General features: G+C 46.9%; 1 protein-coding gene across 6 annotated transcripts in view; it reads right to left on the bottom strand.

Moving 5' to 3' along the window:
* Positions 1-26628, bottom strand: part of tfeb (transcription factor EB) — a 96416-nt gene that overhangs the window by 729 nt on the left and 69059 nt on the right. For 4 of the 6 annotated variants that reach the window (XM_041195014.1, XM_041195010.1, XM_041195011.1 and 1 more), the window contains 4 exons: positions 22588-22708; positions 11586-11642; positions 4764-4839; positions 473-620 (listed from right to left, as the gene is read on the bottom strand). In XM_041195014.1, coding sequence (XP_041050948.1) covers positions 473-620; positions 4764-4839; positions 11586-11642; positions 22588-22708 — 402 coding nt within the window. The remainder of the gene's footprint in view (positions 1-472; positions 621-4763; positions 4840-11585; positions 11643-22587; positions 22709-26628) is intronic. The other 2 variants (XM_041195015.1, XM_041195016.1) reach the window with 2 other exon arrangements.

Here is a 26628-nt window from a genome sequence, read left to right as displayed (position 1 = left end):
GGTATCCCAAAGTAGCTTACAGCCGATGAAATGCTTTTTTAAAGTGCACTCGCTGTTGTAATGTAGGAAACAAGCAGCCAATTTGCGCAAAGCAAGCTCCCACAAACAACAAACTGATAATGACCAGATTATCTGTTTTTTTATTCCTGTTGGATGAGAACAAATATTCGCCCCAGCACACCAAGGTGAACTCCCCTGCTTTTCGTCAAAATAGGGGCCGTGAGATCTTTTACCTCAGAGTGAGAGGACAGATGAGCCTTGGTTTAATATTTCATTCAAAACAGTGCAGCATTCCCTCAGTACCGCACCGGGAATGTCAGCTGTGATTACGTGCTTCAATCTCTATATTTGGGAGATGAACCTATGACCTTCTGTCCCAGGGAAGAGAAGGCCAACCCCGAGCCTCAGGTGATATTCTTTTGCTTATTGCAACGATCCTGGGGAAGTGTGTGGAGCAGTTATCTTTTCTCACCTGAATGCGAAAACGGAGGTGGCTATTGGTCATCTCCAGCCTCTTTGATTGGCCCTCCATCTCCCTGGTTCTTTGCTGCTCCTTCTGCAGTCTTTTGATGTACTCCACTGAGGCTTTTAATATTGTGCCCTTATTCCAGCGAACATCTCTGCAGGATCAATGAGCGGGCATTCAGTGAAGGTAAAAACTACAAACCAACAAGGTCACAACCTCATAACAAACACACGATAGTCACTAAAGGATCCCAATAGTCATAAGGCTCAAGGAGCAATAAAGGTCTTTGGGCATAGCCAGTCAGATAAAGTATGTCCCAGGCAGAGATAGTGAGCTTGCATAAAGGACTGATCCTGTCCCACCAACGCACATCACACATCACCATATTACTGTGGAGACCTCTAGGCATTCAGGCTCTAAAAGTTGGGGAGGTGGGGGGGGGTGTGGAGAGAGAAAGATAACTGAACCCTAACAATATTCTTGACGTAATCACAAACTCTGGGGAGAGGGTGTGTGTGGAGGGAGGAGTACAAACTCAAGCTCAGAAGAGGGAAGGCAAATAGTTTGGATTGAACTTCTTCACAGGGTGAGTCAGGAATGTTCATTCCCTGATATATCCAGCATACTGACATCATCAGAAAGCAGAAGCATTAGTTTTCACATGTACCCTGACAGCACTCAGCTCTACCTCACCACCAGCTCTCTCGACTCCTCCACTGTTGCTAAATTATCAGACTACTTATCTGACACCCAGTACTGATGAGCAGAAATTCCTTCCATTAAATGTTGGGAAGATTGAAGCCATGTATCAGTCCCTGTTACAAAATCCATTCCCCAGCTGTCAATTCCATCCGTCTCCCTGGCCACAGTCTGAGACTAAACCAGTCTGTTCGCAACCCTGATGTCACTTCTGAGCCCAAGATGAGCTTCCGACCTTATATTCATGCCATCACTAAGGCCACCTACTTCCACTTCATAAAATTGCCTGACTTCACCCCATTTCAACTCATTGCTCTTCAGACTCTTATTCATGCCTTCGTTACCTCTACATTCGACTACTCCAATGCACGCCTGGCTGCTCTCCCACATTCTACCCTCCGTAAATGTGAGGCCACCCAAAGATTCTGCTGCCCATGACCCAACTCACAGCAAATCCCATTCCCCTACCACCCCTGTGCTCGCTGACCTACACTGGCTTCTGGTCAAGCAACATCTTGATTTTAAAATTCTCATCGTTATTTTTATTTCCCTTCATGGCCTCACCCCTCCCTATCTCCGTAACTTCCTCCTGTCCTATAACCCTGCAAGATATCTGCGCTCACCTAATTCTGGACTCTTGAGCATCCTTGATTTTTTAATCTCATCAACATTGGTGGCTACACCTTCGCTGTCTAGGCCCTAAGCTCTGGAAGCTACAGCCCTCCCCCTCTCCAACTCTCTCTCCTCCTTTAAAAACTACTTCTTTGACTAAGCCCATGTGAATAATATCATCTTATATAACTCGGTGTCTTATTTCATTTTATAATACTCCTGTGAAGCACCTTGGGGAGGTTAAAGGTGTTATATAAATATCAGTTGTTGCTGGTGTTGATACATCATGTCAGAACTGATGATAGTTGTCCTCAGTTTGGTCAGGACTCGTGCTGTTCTCAGACCTTGGGAATTTCAATGAAGCCACTACAGGAGGGATGGGGTGCCTCACAGGCCAAGATATCAATGAAGTAAGGGAATATGACGCAACATGACATGGGTGACATAACGTGGCTTGACATAATTCCATGAAGATTAGAAAATTAATGTTTGTAAAAAAGAATGTTTTAATGACAATCCATATGCAGCAGGGAGAAGCAAGGAGCAGGCTGAGGTGAAAGTGACCGCCATTGACATCAGGGCAGTATTTGACCAAATGTAGCATCAAGGACCCCTAGCAAAACTGGAGTCAATGTGAATATGGGGGAACACTCTCCCCTGGTTGGTGTCATACCCAGCACAAAGAAAGATGGTTGTGGTTGTTGGAGGTCAATCAATTCAGTTCCAGGACATCACTGCAGGTGTTCCTCAGGGTAGTGTCCTCGGCCCAACCATCTTCAGCTGCTTCATCAATGACCTTCCTTCCATCATAAGGTCACTGATGATTCAGCACCAATGTTCAGCACCATTCACGACTCCTCAGATACTGAAGCAGTCCATGTCCAAATGCAGCAAAACTTGGACAATATCCAGGTTTGAGCTAAAAAGTGGCAAGTGACATTCTCTCCATACACGTGCCGTGCAATGACCATCCCCAACAAGAGAGAATCTAACCATCGCCCCTTGACAATCACTGGCATTACCATCGCTGAATCCCCCACTATCAACATCCCGGGGGTTACCATTGACCAGAAACTGAACTGGACCAACCATATAAATGCTGTGGCTACAAGAGCAGGTCAGAGGCTAGGAATCCTGTGGTGAGTAACTCACTTCCTGACTCTCCAGAGGCACAAGGCACAAGTCAGGAGTGTGATGGAATACTCTCCACTTGCCTGGATCAGTGCAGCTCCAACAATACTCAGAAAGCTTGACACCATCCAGGACAAAGCAGCCCGCTTGAGCGGCACCCCATTCACAAACATTCATTCCCTGCACCACCGACGAACAGTGGCAGCAGTGTGTACCATCTACAAGATGCACTGCAGAAATTCACCAAGGCTCCTTCGACAGCACCTTCCAAAACCATGACCTCTGCCATCTAGAAGGACAAGGGCGGTAGACAGATGGGAACACCACCACCTTGAAATTCCCCTCCAAGCCACCCACCATCCTGATTTGGAAATATAATCGCCGTTCCTTCACTGCCGCTGGGTCAAAATCCTGGAACTCCTTCCCTAACAGTTCCGTAAACAGTTCGATGCTATATTTGTCAACTTTTCCCCCAATATCTCTTTAGTCAATGATTCAAGGACTCAATGGGATCAGGTGGAATAGAATGTAAGTAACAATGCATGCAGAGCTGGTCCTCAATGTGACAGGACTCAGGGCAAAATTAAGCGGCGAAACTTCTGGGATCAGGTTAAGAACATAAGAGGTAGGAGCAGGAGTAGACCAGATACTCCCTCAAGCCTGTATTGTCCTCAGTATGATTATGGTAGATCTTTTGCTTCAAACCACTTTCCCAGCCATTCCCTTTTCCCTTGGTTCCTGAGAGACCAAAAATCTGTCCGTCTATCTCAGCCTTAAATATATTCAACGACCGGGCATCCTACTGAATTAGAGAATTCCAAAGATTCACAACCCTTTGAGTGAAGAAACATTTTGCCATTTCAATGTTAAATGATTGACCTTTATCTGAAGACTGGGTCCTTGTGCTCTAGATTCCCTAGAAGGGGATAAACCCTGTCAGGCCCTTCATAATCTTGTATGTTTCAATGTGATCACCTCTCATTATTGTAAACCCAATTTACTCAGCCTCTCATCATAGGACAACCCCCTCATCCCAGTGATATATTTAGTGAATCTTCACTGTACCACCTCCAATGCATATATATTCTTCCTCAGATAAGGAGACCAAAACTGCAAACAGTATTCTAGGTGTGGGTCTCACCAAAACCAGGTACAATTGTAACAAGACTTCTTTATTCTTGTACTCCAATTCCCTTGCAATAAAGACCAACACACCATTTGCTTTCCAAATTGCTTGCTGTACCTGCTAGCTAACTTTGTGTTTCTTGTGTGTGTATCCCCAAGTTCATCTGAACATCAACATTTAGAAGGTTCACACCCTTTAAAAAATATTCAGTTTTTCTATTCTTACGAAGAAAGTGAATAAGCTCACATTTCCCCACATTATACTCAGTCTACCACCTTGTTGTCTACTCACTTAACCTGTCTATATCTCTTTGTAGCCTCTTTGTGTCCTCCTCACAGCTTGCATTCCCACCTGGCTTTACATTGTCAGCATTATATACATTACTCTCAGTCTCTTTGTCAAAGTCAACTATTGATGTAGGAACAGGCCTGGAGCAGGGACTATTGGCTCCAACTGTCATCAGTAAAACGGGGCGTTTCAGGGGACAGTGTTTCCGAGAGGAGCTCTCTCAGTCCGTACTGGCCAGGGACAGGACAAGAAGGAGCCTATAGGTCAATACTGGCAACTGTGAGCTGGGAAAGCTGAGTCGATGGTCAGTGGGTGACAGGGGAAGAAAGATGCATCTGTCCGTGGCTCCTCCATAAAAACAACTTCCAACTCCAGCAAGATGTAAGCCACAGTGCAAGGCATCAGTATTTAAAATGAATGGCAGGAGAAGTATCTACTCACAGATCATTGGATTTGGGGATGAGCATTCCCAACTCTTTTATCCGGTCATTGATGTTAAACCTTCGCCTGCGTTCAACTGTTGAGAAAATGGAACCCAAGTTGAAGACAATAAAACAACAATGCAGCTTTTTAATAATTTTTCTGCTAATGAATTCATCTTCTCCCCTAGAGTGCAGACAAGGCACCTCTAAGGCAGGAGATAAAGACGTAGACAAACTGCCAAACAACCACCATGACTGCGACAGCAGGAACCAGAGGTCCCCTCCCTTCATGGGGAACTGTTGTGCTCTCTGCTCAGCTCCTTTCACAGTGAGAGGTTAACAGCGAGAGCCTGCCGTAGATCAGCCCTTCTGTTCACCCACACCCTCCCCATCAGATTGACATCAGATATTCCACCCACATTTCCATCTCACAAACTCTCCACTTCCATTGCCTCAGATTCCCAATCACGCCGGGAAAACTCCAGTCTCCCTGGACTGACTTTTTTTAATTCTGGGAACAAAGTACAATATTATAATAACACCATTGCAACAAAATAAAAGTTAAAAAAAAACAAGTTTTAAAAAGTAAGTAATAAATCTCGTGTCCAGTGGGGTTCTGCCTCAAGGGTTATAAGGACTGAAAATTATTCCATTTGTTTTTAATAAGAGCAGGTACAGTCCATTCACATCAAAGGGAGATAACACTACAAGTTGTGAGTTTGTGTTGAACAGATGATGCCCTTAGTTTTGAAGTCTGCAGGTATCCTTCACCCTAACATTCCTGTCCTCACACTGTGCCTTGCCTGAAAGCCAGTGGGAGAGATGTCAGGGTAGGTGTGGAAATTGGGCTGGAGTAAACGGAAGCAACTCCTGGAAAAAGGTAAGTGCCTGGGAAGGGGGAGGTGTTCCTGGGAAGTGGGAGGTGTTCCTGGGAAGATGTCAGGGCTGTGGAGGACAGGTCCAAGGAGTTAGGCCGAATCTGGACCAGCAACTTTCTTATATCCGAACATCTCAAATCATCCCAAAGAATAAAAGATGTGGTGTTTACTTTGGTCTCTTCTGTCCCCTCTCTCACCTGTTTCTCTGGCACACAGACTGCAGCTTTATTTAAAATAAGGCCCCATCTGCTTTCAGCAGGAGCCCTGGCTGACTTTAAACTCAGTGAAGATGAAACACCTGCAGTTTAGAACACTGCAATTTCAGGACTCCGAGGGAGCACAGTCAATTTTAACCACTTCTTCATGTATCATTCCCACCAGATCACAGATCTAACCAGCTCACACGGTCAGTGAACTGTAATAAGTTAGGAATACAGGGCTGGTTTTTTGTAAGAAACAGTGAACTTTATTAACAGACTCCAGATGAAGCTACAGCTTGTTCTAGGACCAAAGCTAAAAAGCTCCATCCTGAAGATTCCCTGCACTTAGGGCTGATTGGTCTATACAGTCACGTGATCCCCATAACAGTAAGAAATGGTTTAACTTACAATTATTACATTCCTCCCCCTTTAATTTTGTTTTACCTTAATTACAAAACATCTTAACCCATATTATATACAATTATATACAATTCATGCCTTTATAAATTTAGCCTTTGAGGAGGTTTTCGGATTCAGGTACAGCGATACAATTCTACAACTGGAGGTTCTTCCATTGGATCGACCTGCACAGGAACTGCAGCTTCAGGGACATCCCTAGACACTGGCAGTTCAGAATCATTTACTTCAGCAGAGACATCTGGTATGCCTATTCTTTGTCGATCTGACACCTCAGGGGTCGAAGTTTCGACTTTGGTTTCAGGTGGATTAACTGGTTGTTGGAGAGTTTCTCGACTTCTGAGATAATCCAAGTGTTTCCCAACAATCCTGTTTCCACTTCTACCTGATAAGATAACGGTCCCATTTCAGAGACGATTGTACCAGGAACCCATCTCGGTCCAGTTGCAAAATTTTGTACAAAAACTCTTTCCCACAGTAAACTCTCGACCTTTACTGTGAATATCATGATTCACTTTCTGACTCCCCTGGTTTCTCTCCACCTTCTCCCCTAAATTAGGGAACACTAGACTCAATCTCATATGAAGTCATTGCTTCATTAACAATTCTGAAGGTGTTAAAGCAGTGGTCACATGAGGAGTTGTGCAATAGCTGAACAGAAATCTTGAAATTCTAATGTGTTTCTAATGTCCCCTCTGATAGTTTCTTCATGCCTGCTTTAAAGAATTGTACTTCTCTTTCTGCCAGCCCATTAGATGAGGGATGATACGGTGCTGTTCTGACGTGTTTAATCGCACTTAGGTTCATGAATCTTTGGAATTCAGTGCTAGTGAAAGCAGTACCATTGTCTGACACAATAACTTCAGGTAAACCACGAACACAAACTTGGCACAGCTTTTCAATGGTTGCAGACAATGTGGGTGATCTCAGTTCAAACACTTCCACCCACTTTGAATGTGTGTTGATAATCACAAGAAACATGGTATCTAGAAATGGACATACATAGTCTATATGTAGTCTAATCCAGGGTCGACCAGGCCACTCCCAAGGATGCTGTGGTGCTGAAATGGGTAACTTCTGCTGTTTCTGGCAGTGATGAGAGTCTTTCACCATTTTTTCTATCTCACTGTCTATACCTGACCACCAGATATAACTTTGTGCGAGCATCTTCATTTTCAAAATACCAGGATGTGCACTGTGAAGTTCTTCCAATAATGGGTCACTTCCTTGCACAGAGATAATGACTCCTATTCCCCATAATAAGATGCCATCTTGACAACTCAGTTCAGATCCATGCACAAAGAATGGTTTTAATTCTTCAGGGACTTATGATTTGACCATCCTTGTAATACTTGTTCACGGACTCTTTCTAAAATTGGATCCCAATACGTCCAATTCTTTATCTGTCTCGGAGTCCAGGAAATTTAACACAAGTACTATCTCTTGAGGTACTGGAACATGTGTATCACTGTCGGGCAAAGGGAGATGACTGAGGGTGTCTGCATTTGCTATATGCACACCCGGACAGTACATAAAAGTGTATTCAGATGCCGACAAAATTAAAGCCCATCTCTGAATTCTAGCAAAAGCTATCGGTGGAATTACCTTATCTTCACTAATCAAACCCAACAGTGGCTTGTGATCCAACACTATGGTGAAGCGTCAACTATGCAAATATTGGTGGAACTTCTTTACTTCAAATATGATGGATTAGTTTCTTTCAATTTGTGAGTAACCTTTCTCGGCTGCAGAAAGGGTTCTGGATAGATATCCTATCGGTCTTTCAGATCCATTGTCCATCTTGTGTGACAATACTGCTCCGACTCCATAGCGAGATGCATCACAAGTGAGTATTAATTCCTTTGACTGGTCATAGTGCACTAGCAGACGTGACAAGCATAAAAGCTTCTTTACTCTACTGAAGGCTTCCTCTTGCTAAGCCTCCCAAAATCATCTGTGGTTCTTCTTTGTGGTGTCTTTGACAAACAGACCACAGGAGACTCAGGTACAGGTCATGATCGTTTATTCGAGCAATTGCAAGGAGAGAACCATTTCAAGGCAGCTTGAGATAGCACTCTGCTAAATTACAAGTGTTCAGCATATTTATACTTTATTGATCACGTATATCTCCGGCATCAGGTACATCCCACTTTTCACCCAGGCCGAGGCCTTCCCTCCTATCTAAGCTGGGACCCTCCGTCCTTACCCTATCTGTTGAAGGGCACACTTAATCTTAGGTTGGAAAAAACTAAGTCTCCAGTCTGACTCCCAGGACACCCAATCTATCTTATTTTTAATTCCTTCATGTCCAGTCTAACTCCCAGGGCCTTGCTAGTGATTGCAAGTGCCTAAGGGTGTACAAAGTTCATCTGGTTTAACTGTTTAACTGTTGATTAACTGGTTTGCACTGGCCTGCCTGTAGATTCTAATTTAAGTAATTCATTCCCTTATAATGAATTCTCCCTTACCATAAATTCTCACTTATTTTCTTCCCCCTAACTGATGGGTCATAGTGCACTAGCAGACACGACGAGTGTAAAAGCTTCTTAACTCTAGCGAAAGCTTCCTCTTGCTGAGCCTTCCAGGACCATCTGTGGTTCTTCTTCAATAATAAGTGTAAAGGGGCTAACACTGTGGATAGATTAGGCAAAAATCGACAGTAATAGTTTACCATGCCCAAAAAAGACTCCAGCTATGTAACGCTGGTAGGAGAGGGTGCTTCTTCGATTGCCCTGACTTTCTCCTCTAATGGATGCAACCCTTGGGCATCCACCCGAAGACCCCGATATATAATCTCCTTTGTTTGGAAGGTGCACTTTTCTTTATTTAAACGAATGCCAGCCTCTAAAAATCTCTTCAGAACCTCTTCCACGTTTGCCACATGCTCTGCTTCTGTGGATACTGTGACTTGGACGTCATCATACACGATACTCAGGGAAGTCCTTGTAGTAAACTTTCCAAAGTTGTTTGGAAAATCGCACAGGCGGATGACACACCGAAGGTTAGGCATGTATACTGGTACAGGTCCTTGTGCGTGTTTATGGTGACATAACTTTTTGATGTGTTGTCCAGCTCGAGCTGTTGATATGCATGGCTCATATCCAGTTTAGTATAGGATCTTCCTCCTTTGAGTTTAGCATACAGATCTTCAATCTTTGGGATTGGGTACTTGTCCAATTTCGCAGCCTTGTTTACCATTCATTTATAATTTCCACAGATATGAATGGTTTGTTCTGGTTTTAGTACAGGAACTATGGATGCTGCCCATTCTGAAAAGTGGACTGGCTGTATTATTCCTAATTTCTCCAAACAACATAATTCCACTTCAACCTTTTCTCTCAGAGCATAAGGCACAGGCCTTGCCTTAAAAAACTAGGCTGTTGCTGCAAGGTCCTCGCATATTTTAGCCTGTAGACCTTTGATTTTCCCCAAATCATCTCGGAATACTCGTCATACTTTTTCAGCAACTCTGGAATTCCTCCATTCCTGAGCTGAAAAATTCCTGACTATTTTAGTTTGATTTCCTTCAGCCAATCACAGCTCAGAAAGCTAGGTCCTTCTCCAGTTACGACAACTATTGGCAGCTGAGCTGTCTGTTGCCTGTATGATACAGGTACAGAGGTAATGCCTTTCACCTGTATTGCTTCTCCTGTATATGATTTTAACAGAGCAGCAGTTTTCTCCAAGCTCAATGACTGGGTACCTTCTCTGAGGTATTTAAAGATATGCTCTCCCACCACAGTAGTCGATGTTCCTGTGTCCACCTCCATAAGGGGAGGCTTTCCATTTACTTGAAGTGTAACAGTGATTGGTTCAGTTTCCCTGGCCTTCAGATTGTGTAGGGAATAAATATCAGCCTCAGTAACTTCTGGCTCATCCATATTGTGCACTTCATTTAACTTGACCTGACTTGATCTAGTCCTGCACTGTTTAACAGTGGTGATGGCGTAACGGTATTGTCACTGGACTAGTAAACCAGAGGCCCAGGGTAATGCTCTGGGGACCGGGGTTTGAATCCTACCATGGCAGATGGTGGAATTTGAATTCAATAAAAATCTGGAATTAAAAGTCTGATGATAACCAAGAAGCCATTGTTTTAAGGACCCATCTAGTTCACTAATGTCCTTTAGGGTCTGCTGTCCTTACCTGGTCTGGTCTGGTCTATATGTGACTCCAGACCCACAACAATATGGCTGACTCTTAAATGCCTTCTGAACAAGGGAAATTAGGAATAGGCAATAAATGCTGGCCTAGCCAGCAACACCCACGTTCCATGAATGAATAAAAACAAAAAATGCCAGTTGTGACAGTAGAGGAATTCTGCCTCTTTAAATCTTCGGGCATCTGATTTCCTCCACGACGGTAACACTTTAACTTCTAGGTTACTGGTGAGCCGCAGTAGGGACCGTGTCAGGCTTTATGGTAGCCTCCCTGATCTTCACGCCACGCCCGGCGACAGGTTCCCACCCTAGCTACAAAATGGCGCAATGTAGCACACTCTGCAGAGCCTGCGAGTCCCTTTCAGCACTCTCCACTGCTAACGCTATCTCCGTGGTGCGCTTCAGGTCAATCTTAACCTCTGCAAGCAAACTGCGCTGAATGGAGTTGTCGTTTAAGCCGCAAACCAAACGATCTCGCAACATGTTGGTTAAAGTATCACCGCAGTCACGGTGCTCCGTTAACTGTTTTAACTTCACGGCGTACGTTGTGATTGACTCACTGGGGTCCCTTACTCAAGAGTTAAACTTGAGTTTTTGCATAACCACTGAGGGTTTAGGCTGACAATGTCCTTTCACGGGGTTGACTAGCTCGGTGAAGGATCTGGAATTTGGCGCATTCAGAGCCATAAAGCTACGGATTAGGTTATAGGTTCTCCTCCCTGCAGATACTTAGGAGAATTGCCTTATGTTCCTCCTCCACCATTATTTCATTAGCAACAAAGTAGAACCCTAATCGCTCAACATATTGACACCAGTCCTGGACGGATGAGTCGTTCTGGTCAATTCTGCCAAAGAGAGGCAGTGCTGGTAAGTATACTTTTTTCCCCTTAAAAATCGAAATTCTCTCAGTTGTGAGGCGAGGTGATGTGTCAGTGCTATTTATCCTCATCACCAATTGTAACAAACTTGTGTGCAGGGCTGGTTTCTCGTAAAATTTATTAACAGACTTCAGGTGAGGCTACATGCTTGTTCCAAGACCAAGGTTAAAACCCCCCTAAGATCCCCTACACTTAGGGCCACTTTATCTGTACAGTCACATGATCACCATTACAGTAAGAAATGCTTTAACTTACAGTTACTACATGAAGAGAATGATGAAGTATTAGTTGAAGGGAAAGTTACTCACTCAGGTTGTGATTGTCTTTCTTCTGCCGCTCTTTAGCCAAAGCTCGTGCTTCTGCATCTAGCCAAAAATAAACAGCCATCACCATAACAGCCAAGAACAGACATCTGATCACCATAAACCCCACAACTGCTACTTACACACCACAGCCCAAAGTCCCCACAGCCAGTCTCAACATCAGTGTGAACCCCTGGTATAAAACTATTCTGGCATACTGCATCACCCAATGTCTTTTAGTAAAAAGTATTTTTCTCCTTGGAAGAGAAGGTTAAAGGAAGATTTAATAGAGGTGTTCAAAATTAGGAGGTGTTTTAGTAGAGTAAATAAGGAGAAACAATTTCCATTAGCAGGAGGGTCAGTAAAAGGTGATCAACAAAAAGGACCAGAGGGGAGATGGAGAGAATTTTTTTTCTGTAGCACATTAAGGTACTGCCTGAAAGGGCAGTGGAAACTGATTCAATAATAATTTTCAAAGCAGGATTGAATAAGTAGTTAAAGGGCAGGGAATATTTACAGGGCTATTGGGAAATAGCAGGGGAGCGGGAGTAATTGGATAGCTCTTTCAAAAGGACCAGTACAGGCCCAGTGGGCTGAGTGGCCTCCTCCTTTGCTGCATGATTTTTTTTTTTAATTTTCTAAATGGGGAGAGAATTCAGAAATCTGGAGTGCAATGGGAATTGGGAGTCCTAGCCCAGGATTCTCTTAAGGTTAACTTGCAGGTTGAGTCGCTAATTAGGAAGGCAAATGCAATGTTGGCATTTATTTCGAGAGGACTAGAATATAAAAGCAGGGATGTGCTGCTGAGGCTTTATAAGGCTCTGGTCAGACCACGTTTAGAAAATTGTGAGCAATTTTGGGCCCCGTATCTCAGGAAGGATGTGCTGGCCCTGGAGAGGGTCCAGAGAACGTTCATGAGAACGATCCCAGTAATGAAAGGCTTAACATATGAGGAATGTTTGAGGACACCGGGTCTATACTCGGAGTTTAGAAGGATGAGGGGGGATCTGATTGAAACTTACAGAATACTGAAAGGCCTGGATAGAGTGGACGTGGGGAAGATGTTTCCATTAGTAGGAGAGACTAGGACCCGAGGGCACAGCCTTAGAGTAAAGGAAAGACCTTTTAGAACAGAGATGAGGAGAAACTTCTTTAGCCAGAGAGTGGTGAATCTATGGAATTCATTGCCACAGAAGGCTGTGGAGGCCAGGTCATTGAGTGTATTTAAGACTGAGATATATAGGTTCTTGATTGGTAAGGGGATCAAAGGTTATGGGGAGAAGGCGGGAGAATGGAGTTGAGAAACTTATCAGCCACGATGAATGGCAGAGCAGACTCGATGGGCCGAATGGCCTAATTTCTGCTCCTATGTCTTATGGTCTTGTGGTCTTATGATTGTGCGATTCTATGAAAAGAGGAAGGAAAGTCTGTAGGAAGAGGACTTTCTGTTCCGTTATCCCTGAGCCTGTTACATACTCAGATGGTCAAGAGTGAAGTGATTGCCAATCCTCTCAGACACAGCCCCCATCGCAGTGAGTGGAGGAATTCTGGGTCATGTAGATCTCTGTCAATGAAGTACCCAGAGAAACCTCAGGGCCAGGAGATCCAAGACGGTGAATACAAGTATTTTTAACAACTTGCATTTACATCACATTTCTCACTTGGTGATGTGGGTGAAGGATAAGGAAAGAACAAGTGGAAAATGGAGGCCATTTCTGCTGACGGACGCAGAGAGGGCTAGAGACCAAATGTTATGGTTGAAGAGGGAGGTTCAGAGGCTTCTGAAACAAGTAGTAAAGAGGCCAAGTAGTTTTGGGAAATAGCTTTCAGGTCTTTAACCAGTATCATGTCAACTAGGAAATCTGAGGCCCGCTTGAAAATAGCTCTGGTTAGACATTTCATTGCACGATTCCAAACACCCTGTTCATTTCTATTACTTCTATCCCTTTTTTTTTAAAAAAAAGCACAATTGTTTCTTCTTGCCACTTTTGAGTTTTTTGCTCTCCCAGGTGTTACTCCCATCGGTGTCTGGGAGATACATCTTCAGTTCCTGGAGACACCAGGGTAGCCCTGGAGAGCTGGTGACCCTAACGGGGATTTGTCTCTACTCTTGTTTTCTCTGTGTCAGCCACAAGGCACAGGTCTTTTTGCCAAGAATGGGTTTATTCGCAGGATGCAGCAGTATAGAACTCTGCCTCCTAACTACACACCCAGTGTTCCAGCAGACTCTCTTTATACTCTTTTGTAAAACAAATAAACAAATATAAACTAAGTAAAAGCCCCTTAAAGGGGCGCTGTAACATAAAGGCAAAACTTTCAAAGGGAACTTATCTAATTAAATTAAAAATGTCGTTCCCAGAGCTGACAATGCACTCCAGCCCCTGCAGCGGCCACTAGTGGCAGAAAGCCTCAAGCGTACCAGCGGGCACCACTTGTTCCCTCTCCAGGGACACCTGGGCATGGATGTAGCCACAGAATAGAAGCAGACAGTAGGTCTAACAACCCCCTTCACGACCCACTGCCTGGACCTGTTAATGGCCATTTTGCCCAGATCCAGGAGCAGACCCATGAGGGGGTCCTCCACCCTTCCCGCCCCCTTCACACTGGGCGACCCTGAGCTCTCTTTATTCCCTTTGTGTATGAACTTAAAACAAATGAGCAAATTAACAAATAAGGGTAAAGTAATAGCCTCTTAAAAAGGACACTGTAACCGAAACAAAACTCCAAAGGAAACTTATCTAGCGAAATCAAAGTGTCATTTTGTGGAGCGAGGAGGCACTGCAGCTATCACAGCGCCCATCGGTCACAGGAGGCCTGAAGCAAGCCAGTGGACACAGCGTGCTCCCTCTCCAAATACACCTGGGCATGAACGTTACCACGGAAGAGGGGCAGACAGTCAGGCCAGACGACCCCTTCGACCACCTGCTGCCTGGATCTGTTAATGGTCAGCTTGGCCAGGCCAAGGAACAGACCCATAAGGAGGTCCCCCTCCCTGCCCACCCCCTCTACACTGGGTGACCACAGACTCTCATTATCTGCCCTTGTTAATAAACAGATGATCAATAAAATAAACTAATACAGGGTGGCAGCCTCTGATGAGGCACTGGAACAAAAATCAAACTTCAAAGGAAACTTAGCTAGTTAAATTAAAACATCATTCCCACAAATGCCAGTCCCACCCCCACCCGCCCAGTCCCCACACCCCCACCCCCACCCGCCCAGTCCCCACACCCCCACCCGCCCAGTCCCCACACCCCCACCCCCACCCGCCCAGTCCCCACACCCCCACCCGCCCAGTCCCCACACCCCCACCCCCACCCGCCCAGTCCCAGTCCCACACCCCCACCCGCCCAGTCCCAGTCCCACACCCCCACCCCCACCCGCCCTGTCCCAGTCCCCACACCCCCACCCGCCCAGTCCCCACACCCCCACCCGCCCAGTCCCCACACCCCCACCCGCCCAGTCCCAGTCCCCACACCCCCACCCCCACCCGCCCAGTCCCCACACCCCCACCCGCCCAGTCCCCACACCCCCACCCCCACCCGCCCAGTCCCCACACCCCCACCCGCCCAGTCCCCACACCCCCACCCCCACCCGCCCAGTCCCCACACCCCCACCCGCCCAGTCCCCACACCCCCACCCCCACCCGCCCAGTCCCCACACCCCCACCCCCACCCGCCCTGTCCCAGTCCCCACACCCCCACCCGCCCAGTCCCCACACCCCCACCCGCCCAGTCCCCACACCCCCACCCCCACCCGCCTAGTCCCCACACCCCCACCCGCCCAGTCCCAGTCCCAGTCCCACACCCCCACCCGCCCAGTCCCCACACCCCCACCCGCCCAGTGCCCACACCCCCACCCGCCCAGTCCCCACACCCCCACCCGCCCAGTCCCAGTCCCCACACCCCCACCCCCACCCGCCCAGTCCCCACACCCCCACCCCCACCCGCCCAGTCCCCACACCCCCACCCGCCCAGTCCCCACACCCCCACCCCCACCCGCCCAGTCCCCACACCCCCACCCGCCCAGTCCCCACACCCCCACCCCCACCCGCCCAGTCCCCACACCCCCACCCGCCCAGTCCCCACACCCCCACCCCCACCCGCCCAGTCCCAGTCCCACACCCCCACCCGCCCAGTCCCCACACCCCCACCCGCCCAGTCCCCACACCCCCACCCCCACCCGCCTAGTCCCCACACCCCCACCCGCCCAGTCCCAGTCCCAGTCCCACACCCCCACCCGCCCAGTCCCCACACCCCCACCCGCCCAGTCCCAGTCCCACACCCCCACCCGCCCAGTCCCAGTCCCACACCCCCACCCCCACCCGCCCAGTCCCAGTCCCCACACCCCCACCCGCCCAGTGCCCACACCCCCACCCGCCCAGTCCCCACACCCCCACCCGCCCAGTCCCAGTCCCCACACCCCCACCCCCACCCGCCCAGTCCCCACACCCCCACCCGCCCAGTCCCCACACCCCCACCCCCACCCGCCCAGTCCCCACACCCCCACCCGCCCAGTCCCCACACCCCCACCCCCACCCGCCCAGTCCCCACACCGCCCATGGGTGGTGGAAGGCCTCAAGCATGCTTGTGGACACCGCACGTTCCCTCTCCAAGGACACCCGGCCATGAAGGAAAGGGGCCATCAGGCAGGACGACCCCCCTCGACTGCCCACTGCCAGGACCCGTTAATGGCCACCTTGGCCAGGCCCAGGAGCAGGCTAACAAGGGAGGTCCTCCTCCCTCCTCACCACCCCCCTCCCCGCACCCTGCACTGGGCGACCAAAGATCAGGGGTGTGGGGCTAGTGCAGCCAAAACTTGAGGAACAGCCCCTTCAAAAAATAAAAAAAAGGGCTCTGCAAACTCGGACACTCTATACAAACACAGAACACGGACTCCCGACAGCTGCAGAAAATGCAGGCGGCCTGGGAGTCCGTGAACCATCTTAACCCACGGTTGCACAGCGCTGTTGCGCGCAACACCCTCCACGCTAGGTCCTTGATGGAAGAAAGGGGAGGACTCCCAAGTAGCGAGCCCTCCGAGACCCTCGCCTCCGCTGGAGGGTAGGATGGAACGCCACGGAGTGTCCAAATAGTGGACGAGGAAGTGGAGGGTGTGCAGCAGCAACCCATACAGGAAACCCCTCCGCACCGAATGAAAAGCCATGAAGGGGGATTTCCACGAGGCAGCTGCAATTGTGGGGCCGCAGATCCCAAGGGAGGTGTCGGGATGCAGGACTAATGTGAAACTCTGTCCAAACGGTGCCACACGCTTGAGCTGCCTTGACACCTTGCGTGCAGTCACGGCCAAGCACCACCGGTTCAAGGCTGTGGACGGCTTTGGCCGCGAGCTGGGCATCAACCGACGCTTGACACGCAAGCTGTTGCGCCGTGGTCCAGCCCGCTCCTACGCCAGCCAGCCTGTCCCCAACGCAGGCCATGACCTGTGTATCTTGAACAACATAATCAACCAATCATTAACAGACTTAAGTGATGAGACGGAGAGTTGCTGGGGGAGGGAGGGATACGAGTAGGGATTTAGTAAATACTTTAGCATTGGGTTTATAGGTTAAAGATTTCTGGACACTCATTTCCAAGGCTGAGCAGCATTAGCTGCGGCCTGGTCCGAACATCCAGAAAAGCCACATCAACAATCTTGCAAAAGTACCCTGCTTAGTGACTCCACCCTCTGTTAGTTCAGCTGCCTTATCATCAACCCCAGATATGCCTACCTGGTCTTCTCTCCCTCTGGGATAAGGGCTGGTCCAGTCTGCACCCATTACCGTGAGTGGGAGCTGGGTAACAGCAAGACTGAAGGGAAATCAATCCTTCTGCTTATTGCTGAGCCAATCCCGAATTGCAGGGAATAGATGGCCAATCCACAGGGTGGCGATGTTGCTTAATTTTCAACTGGCAGAAAAGTTAGATGCCTGTATGTGTCATCTCTGGTGCCAGGAAGGGCTCAATAGACTCAGTGCATCAGGGGAACAGAGTTATCATCAACTTTAGTAAAGAGGATGGAAGATATGCATGAACACAGTCTACTTGAGGCACTAATAGTATCTCTCAAAAAAAAAAAATCACACTTAATTATGTTCCCTGGTAGAGGTCAGATTGAAGACAGAGGCTGGAGTAGTTCTCCTTAGGGCAGGGAATGGTCAAGAGAAGACCTACTCGAGATGTTCAAAATTATGAAGGGTTTCGATAGAGTTGGCTAAGAGCGCAGGAGGGTCAATAGCCAGAGGACACAGAGTTATGGTAATTGGCAAAAGAACCAGAGAGGGAGACGAGGCAAGTTTTAATGCAGCGAGTTGTGATTTGGAATGCGCTGTCTGAGTGCTGTGGAGCAGATTCAAAGGGAACTTTCAAAAGGGAATGAATAAATAATTGATTGAAAGGGAAAATTTTGCACAGCTATGGGGAAAGAGCAGGAGAGTGGGGCTAATGACTAGGTCTTTCCAAGAGCTGGCACAGGCACAATGGGCTGAATGGCCTCCTTCTGAGCTGGAACGTTCTATGATTTTATGTTCAGGGAGACTCCAGTCCCACCACTTCATGATGCCCATTTCCAGTCATCCTGGAGTGGTCCCACTCATTGTAGTCTGCGTCAGAAATGGAAATTATCACCAAAGGTTATTGAGGTTGGGTTTATTTTAGTTGGAACACGCAGAGTTTGAGCTGCTCCAATGTTTTTGAGGCTTCAAATCCAGCAGAAAGCTAGAGAAAAATGAGGAAGTGAGGAGAGAGAAGGGAAGTCACAGAGAACATTTTCAACCAAAGGGTGACAAAGCATTAGATGAGGTCACTAGCGAAGTGATCAGAGAGGGTCAAGCAGCAATTGAGGAATTTCCGCCATGAGATGAGATTGTGGGACATGGTGAGAAGGTGGATAGCTGGAATCGAAGTATATGGAAATAAGGTTAGGGTCAAAAACCACAGGCTTTGGGAATTAAAGTGTTTAAAACAATGAAAGAGATAGATTGTGTATTGTGGCAAGGCCAGCATTTATTGTTCATTCCCAATTGCCCTTGGAACATGGGGGAGAGCAGCCTTCCTAAATACAAGAGATTGGCTTGTTCAGCCATTTCAGAAGGTGGTTTAAACTCAACCACATTGCTGTGGGTTTGGAATCACATGTAGGCCAGACCAGGTAAGGACAGCAGATTTCCTTCCCTAAAGGACATCAGTGAACCGGATGAGTTTTTACAACAAACCAGCAATTTCATCATCACCACGGGTGACACAACTTTTGATTCGATATTTATTTTATTTATTTAATTCCCGAGGGTGAGGCAGTGGGAAGGGAGTCATGTTGCTTAGACACAAATTTGTACATTTGGTATTTTGTGCTGGTCAGGAAATGGGTTCTTTGTACTGGGAATGGCTCAGATTCCCACCACAGACATCTAGCATCCCATCAAACACTCTCAGGACAGGTACAGCACGGGGTTAGATACAGAGTAAAGCTCCCTCTACCCTGTCCCCATCAAACACTGTCAGGACAGGTACAGCACGGGGTTAGATACAGAGTAAAGTTCCATCTACACTGTCCCCATCAAACACTCCCAGGACAGGTACAGCACGGGGTTAGATACAGAGTAAAGCTCCCTCTACACTGTCCCCATCAAACACTCCCAGGGCAGGTACAGCACGGGGTTAGATACAGAGTAAAGCTCCCTCTACACTGTCCCCATCAAACACTCTCAGGACAGGTACAGCACGGGGTTAGATACAGAGTAAAGCTCCCTCTACACTGTCCCCATCAAACACTCCCAGGACAGGTACAGCACGGGGTTAGATACAGAGTAAAACTCCCTCTATACTGTCCCCATCAAACATTCCCAGGGCAGGTACAGCACAGGGTTAGATACAGAGTAAATCTCCCTCTACACTGTCCCCATATATCACTCCCAGGACAGGTACACCACGGGGTGAGAAACAGAGTAAAGCTCCCTCTACACTGTCCCCATCAAACACTCCCAGGGCAGGTACAGCACGGGGTTAATTTCAAAGTAAAGCTCCTCCTATACTGTCCCCATCAAACACACCCAGGGCAGGTACAGCACGGGGTTAGTTACAGAGTAAAGCTCCCTCTACACTGTCCCCATCAAACAATCCCATGGAAGGTACAGCACAGGGTTAGATACAGAGTAAAGCTTCCCCTACACTGTCCCCATCAAACACACCCAGGACAGGTATAGCATGGGGTTAGATAGAAAGTAATGGTCCCTCCACACCGTCCCCATCAAACATGCCGAGGGCAGGTACAGCACAGGGTTAGATGCAGAATAAAGCTCCCTCTAATCTGTCCCCATCAAACACTCCCAGGGCAGGTACAGCACAGGGTGAGAAACAGAGTAAAGCTCCCTCTACACTGTCCCCATCAAACACTCCCAGGACAGGTACAGCACGGGGTTAGATACAGAGCAAAGCTCCCTCTACTTTCCCCATCAAACACTCCCAGGACAGGTACAGCACAGGGTTAGATAGGACAGGTACAGCACAGGGTTAGATAGGACAGGTACAGCACAGGGTTAGATAGGACAGGTACAGCACAGGGTTAGATAGGACAGGTACAGCACGGGGTTAGATAGGACAGGTACAGCACGGGGTTAGATAGGACAGGTACAGCACGGGGTTAGATAGGACAGGTACAGCACGGGGTTAGATACAGATCTCCTGCCAAGACGCTGCAAAGAAGAAAAACATCTAAAAAAAAGTGTTTCTCTTCCATATTCTCTTGTTTAAATTATGCTTTTACCCTAAATGTCCAAGTGGCTGTAGTGATAAAATGGATGCATGACCACAGCATGGTAGCTCTAGAAGGTTTCTGAGCAATTTAAAAATGGACAAAGGCTAACACATCAATCCTCTGGAATGTAACACTCCTCGCATTGTATGAACATTCTAGCCCAACCAATGCAAGGAATAGTAGACCAGACATCTGCACCAGCCAGCTATTGACAAAGGCAGAGCTTTTTGTGAAGCCTCATCTCCAATATTGTGCGATTGGTTCTACAGTTACATGGTCAAAACACAATGTCTTTTAACCAGGGGCCTCTTTCACTGAATAGATCGACCCAAAATGACCCACTCTCTTGACCGAGGCTTGAGCTTTTGAATTGCTTAATTATACAGCTCTTGGGTTTTATCTTCAGTTACTGTTTAGCCCCAGATGAAATAACAGGAGTCCAGGCTATAGCAGCCTGCTTCTTTCGACCATTTGCCACCTAACAGGTTGCAAACAAAGATATCTGCCCAGGCTTAAATTTGCCTGCCCTTCATCTACACTGTGTACTATTGGAACATCTGAACCTCTGTATCTGTGCCTAGAAGACTAATTCATCCCCACCAGCCATCTTTCATCGTGGAAGTCATTGCTTCTGGAAAAGTGGATCATCCTGCGACAGTTTCAGTCAACTAAGCCCTGAAAGAATGCACCATTCTTTCTTCTAGCCATCGTCCCTTCAATGGCATTACCATCGCTGAATCTCCCACAATCAAAATCCTGGGGGTAACCATTGACCAGAAACTGAACTGGACCAGCCATATAAACACTGTGCCTACAAGAACAGGTCAGAGGTTAGGAATCGTGCGACAGATAACTCACCCCCGCCGACTCCCCAAAACCTGTCCACCATCTACAAGGCACAAGTCAGGAGTGTGATGGAATACTCCCCACTTGCCTGGATGAGTGCAGCTCCAACAATACTCAAGAAGCTTGACACCATCCAGGACAAAGCAGCCCGCTTGTTGGCACCCCATGCACAAACATTCACTCCCTCCACCACCAAAGCACATTAGCAGCAGTGTGTACCATCTGCAAGATGCACTGCAGGAATTCACCAAGGCTCCTTTGACAGCATCTTCCAAATCCATGATCACTACCATCTAGAAGGACAAGGGCAGCAGATAGACAGGAACACCACCAGCTGGATGTTCCTCTCCAAACCACTCACCATCCTGACTTGGAAATATATTGCTGTACCTTCACTGTCAAAATCCTTGAGCTCCCTCCCTATCAGCACTGTAGATGCACCTACACCACATGGACTGCAGCAGTTCAAGAAGGCAGCTCACCACCACTTTCTCAAGGGCAATTAGAGATGGGCAATAAATGCTGCCTTAGCCAGCGACGCCAACATCCCACAAATGAATTTTAAAAACCATTGGCCTGTTTGATTCTGGACTCAAGCGAAACCATGGTTCCTATTTTATCGTAGTCTTCACCCTGAGCTCCTTTCTTCCCCTCATCGCTCTTTTTTGGTATGAATGCAAAAACGGGTGGAACTTGCGAAATCCCTCCCCATGTTTTGAATGAGTATAAAATAAACTACCTCCCCCCCCCAACTATTTTACCTAATCTCGAGTTTGCTGTGGGGTTATTAATAGACTATTGGATCATTCCAAAACTGAAGGTTTGGGCAAAATATGTCACTTATAAAAGGAGAAATCAATAATCAAATGCATCTTTCTATTTACAGGTAGGCAGTGAATGGAAAAATCAGAAACCCTTTTAAAAATCAGAACTGCTCTAAAATTAACCCTATCCTGCCCATAACACACAGAATAAAGCTCCCTCTACACTGTCCCCATCAAACACTCCCAGGACAGGTACAGCACGGGGTTAGATACAGAGTAAAGCTCCCTCTACACAGTCCCCATCAAACACTCCCAGGACAGGTACAGCACAGGGTTAGATACAGAGTAAAGCTCCCTCTACACTGTCCCCATCAAACACTCCCAGGACAGGTATAGCATGGGGTTAGACACCGAGTAAAGATCCACCTACACTGTCCCCATCAAACACTCCCAGGGCAGTTACTGCATGGGGTTAGATACAGAGTAAATCTCCCTCTACCCTGTGTCCATCAAATACTCCCACGACAGGTAGAGCACGGGGTTAGATACAGAGTAAAGCTCCCTCTACACTGTCCCCATCAAACACTCCCAGGACAGGTACAGCATGGAGTTAGATACAAAGTAAAGCTCCCTCAACACTGACTTACTCAAGTACAGTTTACCTGACATTTCCCTTTTAATGGCAATATTGGCGGGGCATGAAGTGCTGGTGGGTGCTGCAATTCCATGACTTGAATAAACCTCCAAGTGACTAGTGGAAAGAGGCAACTGGAGGAAGAGAAATGGGACAAAATGTTAATAATCACTCTGGAATGTTGAAATTGAAATAATACTACACAGATCCTGTCCATGGCTAGAGTACAATATCACTGCACCCTCATACTAGCCTCATTGACTAAGCTTTCAATTACCTTTCCTAATACCTTTGTATGTGACTCAGTGTCAAGTTTTGTCTGCTAACACCTCTGGGATTGACTTGAGACATTTTATTACATTAGGGCACTATATAAGTTCAAATTGTTGTTGTTGTGGTAACTATCAGGGTTAAATGGTTCTGCCTCCACCTAACCCTCGCAACTACTTCGCCTCTTCTGAAATAAGCGGTGTGTAATGTTCATAAATGATTACTTCAAATTGCAATTTTCGTAACATCAGTAAGATAATGACAGCCTTAGAGAAGGATGAGGGCAAAGTTTCCACACTTGTCTCGGGACCCATTTATTTGAGTTAATTTCTGCTCATTTAAGTTTGGGCTCCATGTTCGGGCACTTATTAACAAGATCCTCTGAAAACTTCACACTGGTTGCGTAGAATTTGACGGAAGCTTTTGCCATTTTGACATAAATCAGATCAAGGAAATCCTGGACCATTTTCAGAACGTCAGCTGTTGCTCAGTGACTCTTACGACCAAGTCAGAAGCTTGTGGATTCAAGTCCCTCTCCAGAATTTTGGATATGATACTCACAGTGCAGTACTGAGAGAGAGTGCTGTACTGTTGGAGGTGCTGAATTAAATAAGATGTTAAATCGAGGTGCCCCCCTGCCCTCTCAGGTGGGTTTGCAAGTCCCCATTGCACTCTTCAAAGAGCAGGAGAATTCTCCCCAGTGTCCGGACCAATATTAATCCTTCAACCAACATCAATAACACAGCTAATCTGGTCTTTATCATATTGCTGTTTTTGGGAACTTGCTTGCTCCCAAACCAACCAAGCCCCAGCCGACCATGGTCACCTCATGACACACCACTATATTTGAATATACATTTCCGTGAGTCCTGCCCCCATCACTGTGTTGCTTTTCTCCCTTCCCTCAGCCTCCTCCTTCTCCAGCAGGACTATAAAATCAAAAAAAAATCTAAACACACTGGACAAGAGACAAAAAACAGTTCTGTTATCGTCTGTGTAAATGAGAGGTTACAAACTATCAAGAATGACTGAACGAGTTGGGGCTTTTCTCTCTAGGAAAGAGAAGACTGAGATGTGACATGATGGGGGAGACCCAACACAGCAAGTTGGGGCTTTTCTCTCTAGGAAAGAGAAGACTGAGATGTGACATGATGGGGGGAGACCCAACACAGCAGGTCACAAATATAAGATCGTCACTAATAAATCCAGTCAGGAATTCAGAAGAAACTTCTTTACCCAGGGAGTGGTGAAAGTTTGGAACTCACTACCACATGGAGTGGTTGAGGAACAGGATAGATACATTTAAAGGGAAGCTAGGTAAACATGAGGGAGGAAGGGATCGAAGGATATATTGATAGGATTAGCAGAAGGGGGTGGGAGGAGGCTTGTGTGGAGCATAAATATAGCTAAGGCCAGTCAATTAGAAGCCTCTTTCTGTGCTCTAAATTTCATGGAAGCTTGAGGTCACCATTCCTTCATCTACCTCACCTCTGCTAATTTTTTCTTATCACTTTGATCGGTTCCCACATTTTCCTCTTCCCACAGGTTCTCACCTCTTTGTATCTGCCTGTGAGCAGGGCCTGGTTGAAGCGCAACTGGCTGGAAACTGCATCGTACTCAGTGACGCCAAAGTGCTGGCCTTCAGTAAGGTGGATGCAACAGGTGCAGAATACAAATGAGAACATCCTTTCGCAGGTCAGCAAAGAAGCAAGAGCCTCCACCCAGGGGTCTCATTAACAAGCCACACCCCATAAAATTCTCATCTAATCCAAGGAGCAAACAAGGACTCTCCTTTCACCAAACTAAACGCCAACTTCAAGCAGCAATAAACAGCTTCACGCAAGATAAAAAATGATGTTTACGGCCCCGTTAACAGCAAACTGCTGTTGCGAATCAGCAGCCAAACATTCCCACAACGTTTGCAAACTTTTTTTGAACCGTTTACAGCATATTTCAACCTCAAATCCAACCTCACTCGCTGCTTCCCTCTGACCTTCCTACATTGTTAAGTCAGTACCTAAAATTGCTAGGTCATCCTATAGGGACATAGGTACAGGAGGAGGTGATTCTGCCCCTAGAGCCTTTTTAAAAAAAAATTCAAGGAATGTGGGTGTCGCTGGTTGGGCCAGCATTTATTGCCCATCCCTAGTTGCCTTTGCAAAGGTAGTGATGAACTGCCTTCTTGAACCACTGCAGTCCATGCGGTGTAGGTACACCCACCATGTTGTTAGGGAGGGAGTCTTCCCCCCACCCCGCTTTCCATGGGTAAATAACATGCTAACACTGGTTCCCAGGTTCACACCCAATGAACAGCACTTCAGCTTAGTAGAGAGAGGCCAGCGATCCTGCCCATGAATCTTACACAGACTCAACACTTTCAGGTCAGAGGAGAAAAATCTGACTTGGCGCCAGATCCAACTGATTCTTGGACTCCAGGTCAATGAATTCTGACACAGCAAATTCTCACCACTCGAGGTAGTGATCCTCTAAATGTTCCATCAGCTGTTTTTTTACAAAAACACAATTCTCCAAGGTGAGCTGCAATCACACTGTATCTGACCCAGATAATCCATCTGGTAAAGTGAGTAAAACTGCTCAGTGTCTCCAAATACAGGTAACACCATTCAAAGCTGTGAGCTAAGAGTGTCTGTGTGTGTGTGTGTGTGTGTGTGTGCGCGCGCGCGCGTGTATGTGTATGTGTGCGCGCGTATGCATGCGAGAGAGAGAGAAAGAGAGAGTGTATGTTTCAGTGCGCGCATGTGTATGTTTGTGTGTGTGTGTGTGTGCTCATGTGTATATATATCCGTCTGTTTTGCTCTCTCTCACCGACTTCCATTCCATTTTTGCTGTCTCTTTCCATCAGTTTCTACCTCCATTTCTGGCCCTCTCTCTGTATTTAATATCTTTCTATTTCTCTCCATTTTGTCCTATCTGGATCCTCCCAATGGTCTCTCTATTCCCTGCCTCTATATCGCCATTGCTCCATTTCCATCCCCTCTCATTTTGTCTCCATCAGTTGGTCTCTCCATCACTCCCTTTTCATCTCCATTCGTCTCTCTTTCTCAATGCCTTCCTATCGCTACCTTCTGCCCCTCTATTTCTTCTAGTCTCTCCATCAGCTTCTCTCTGGATCTAATCTCCCCCTCTCTATCTTTCCCTTGGTCTCTGTTTCTCTATCTGTCTCTTTGCCTCCTTTCCCTGCCTCGTTAACGGTCTCATTTTCTAATATTTAGCTACATTTATTTTTATTTTCTATCACTGTTGTAATTTAACAAGTGTGGCAACCCATTTGTGCACAGCAAGATCTCACAAGCACAAATGGGATAAATATTCGCCAAGATGCTGGAGAAAACTCTCTGCTCTTCTTCAAAATAATGCCCTGGAATGTTTCACATCCTCCTAAGTGGGCAAATGGGACCTTGGTTTAACATCTCTCCGTAAATACAAGCTATTGTTATTATCTCACCCAAAAGAAACATTTGCAACAGTGTGGAACTCCAGCACTGCTCCTCCACCAGAGCAGTTTTCTCTCAGTAATGTCACTGGGAGTGCCAGCCCGGATCACGTGTAAGTCTCCGTAGTGGGACTTGAACCCACAACTATCTGACTCAGCACCGAGTGCATTGTCCACTGGGTCATGATTGACACCTCGATAAAGAGATAAAAATACTAAAGGATAAGAAAGGAGATAGATCCTGTAGTGAGCTTATTGTGAAGCCTGTTATAAACCATGACCTAATCAAAGACATTACCTCAAGCTGGGCCACTTTGATAAATGTTTCAC

Source organism: Carcharodon carcharias, chromosome 9 (genome assembly GCF_017639515.1).
Source record: "Carcharodon carcharias isolate sCarCar2 chromosome 9, sCarCar2.pri, whole genome shotgun sequence".
In the NCBI taxonomy this organism is placed as follows: Eukaryota; Metazoa; Chordata; class Chondrichthyes; order Lamniformes; family Lamnidae; genus Carcharodon; species Carcharodon carcharias.
The sequence above is the reverse complement of the archived record's forward strand: the minus strand, read 5'-3'. Positions and strand labels throughout refer to the sequence as shown.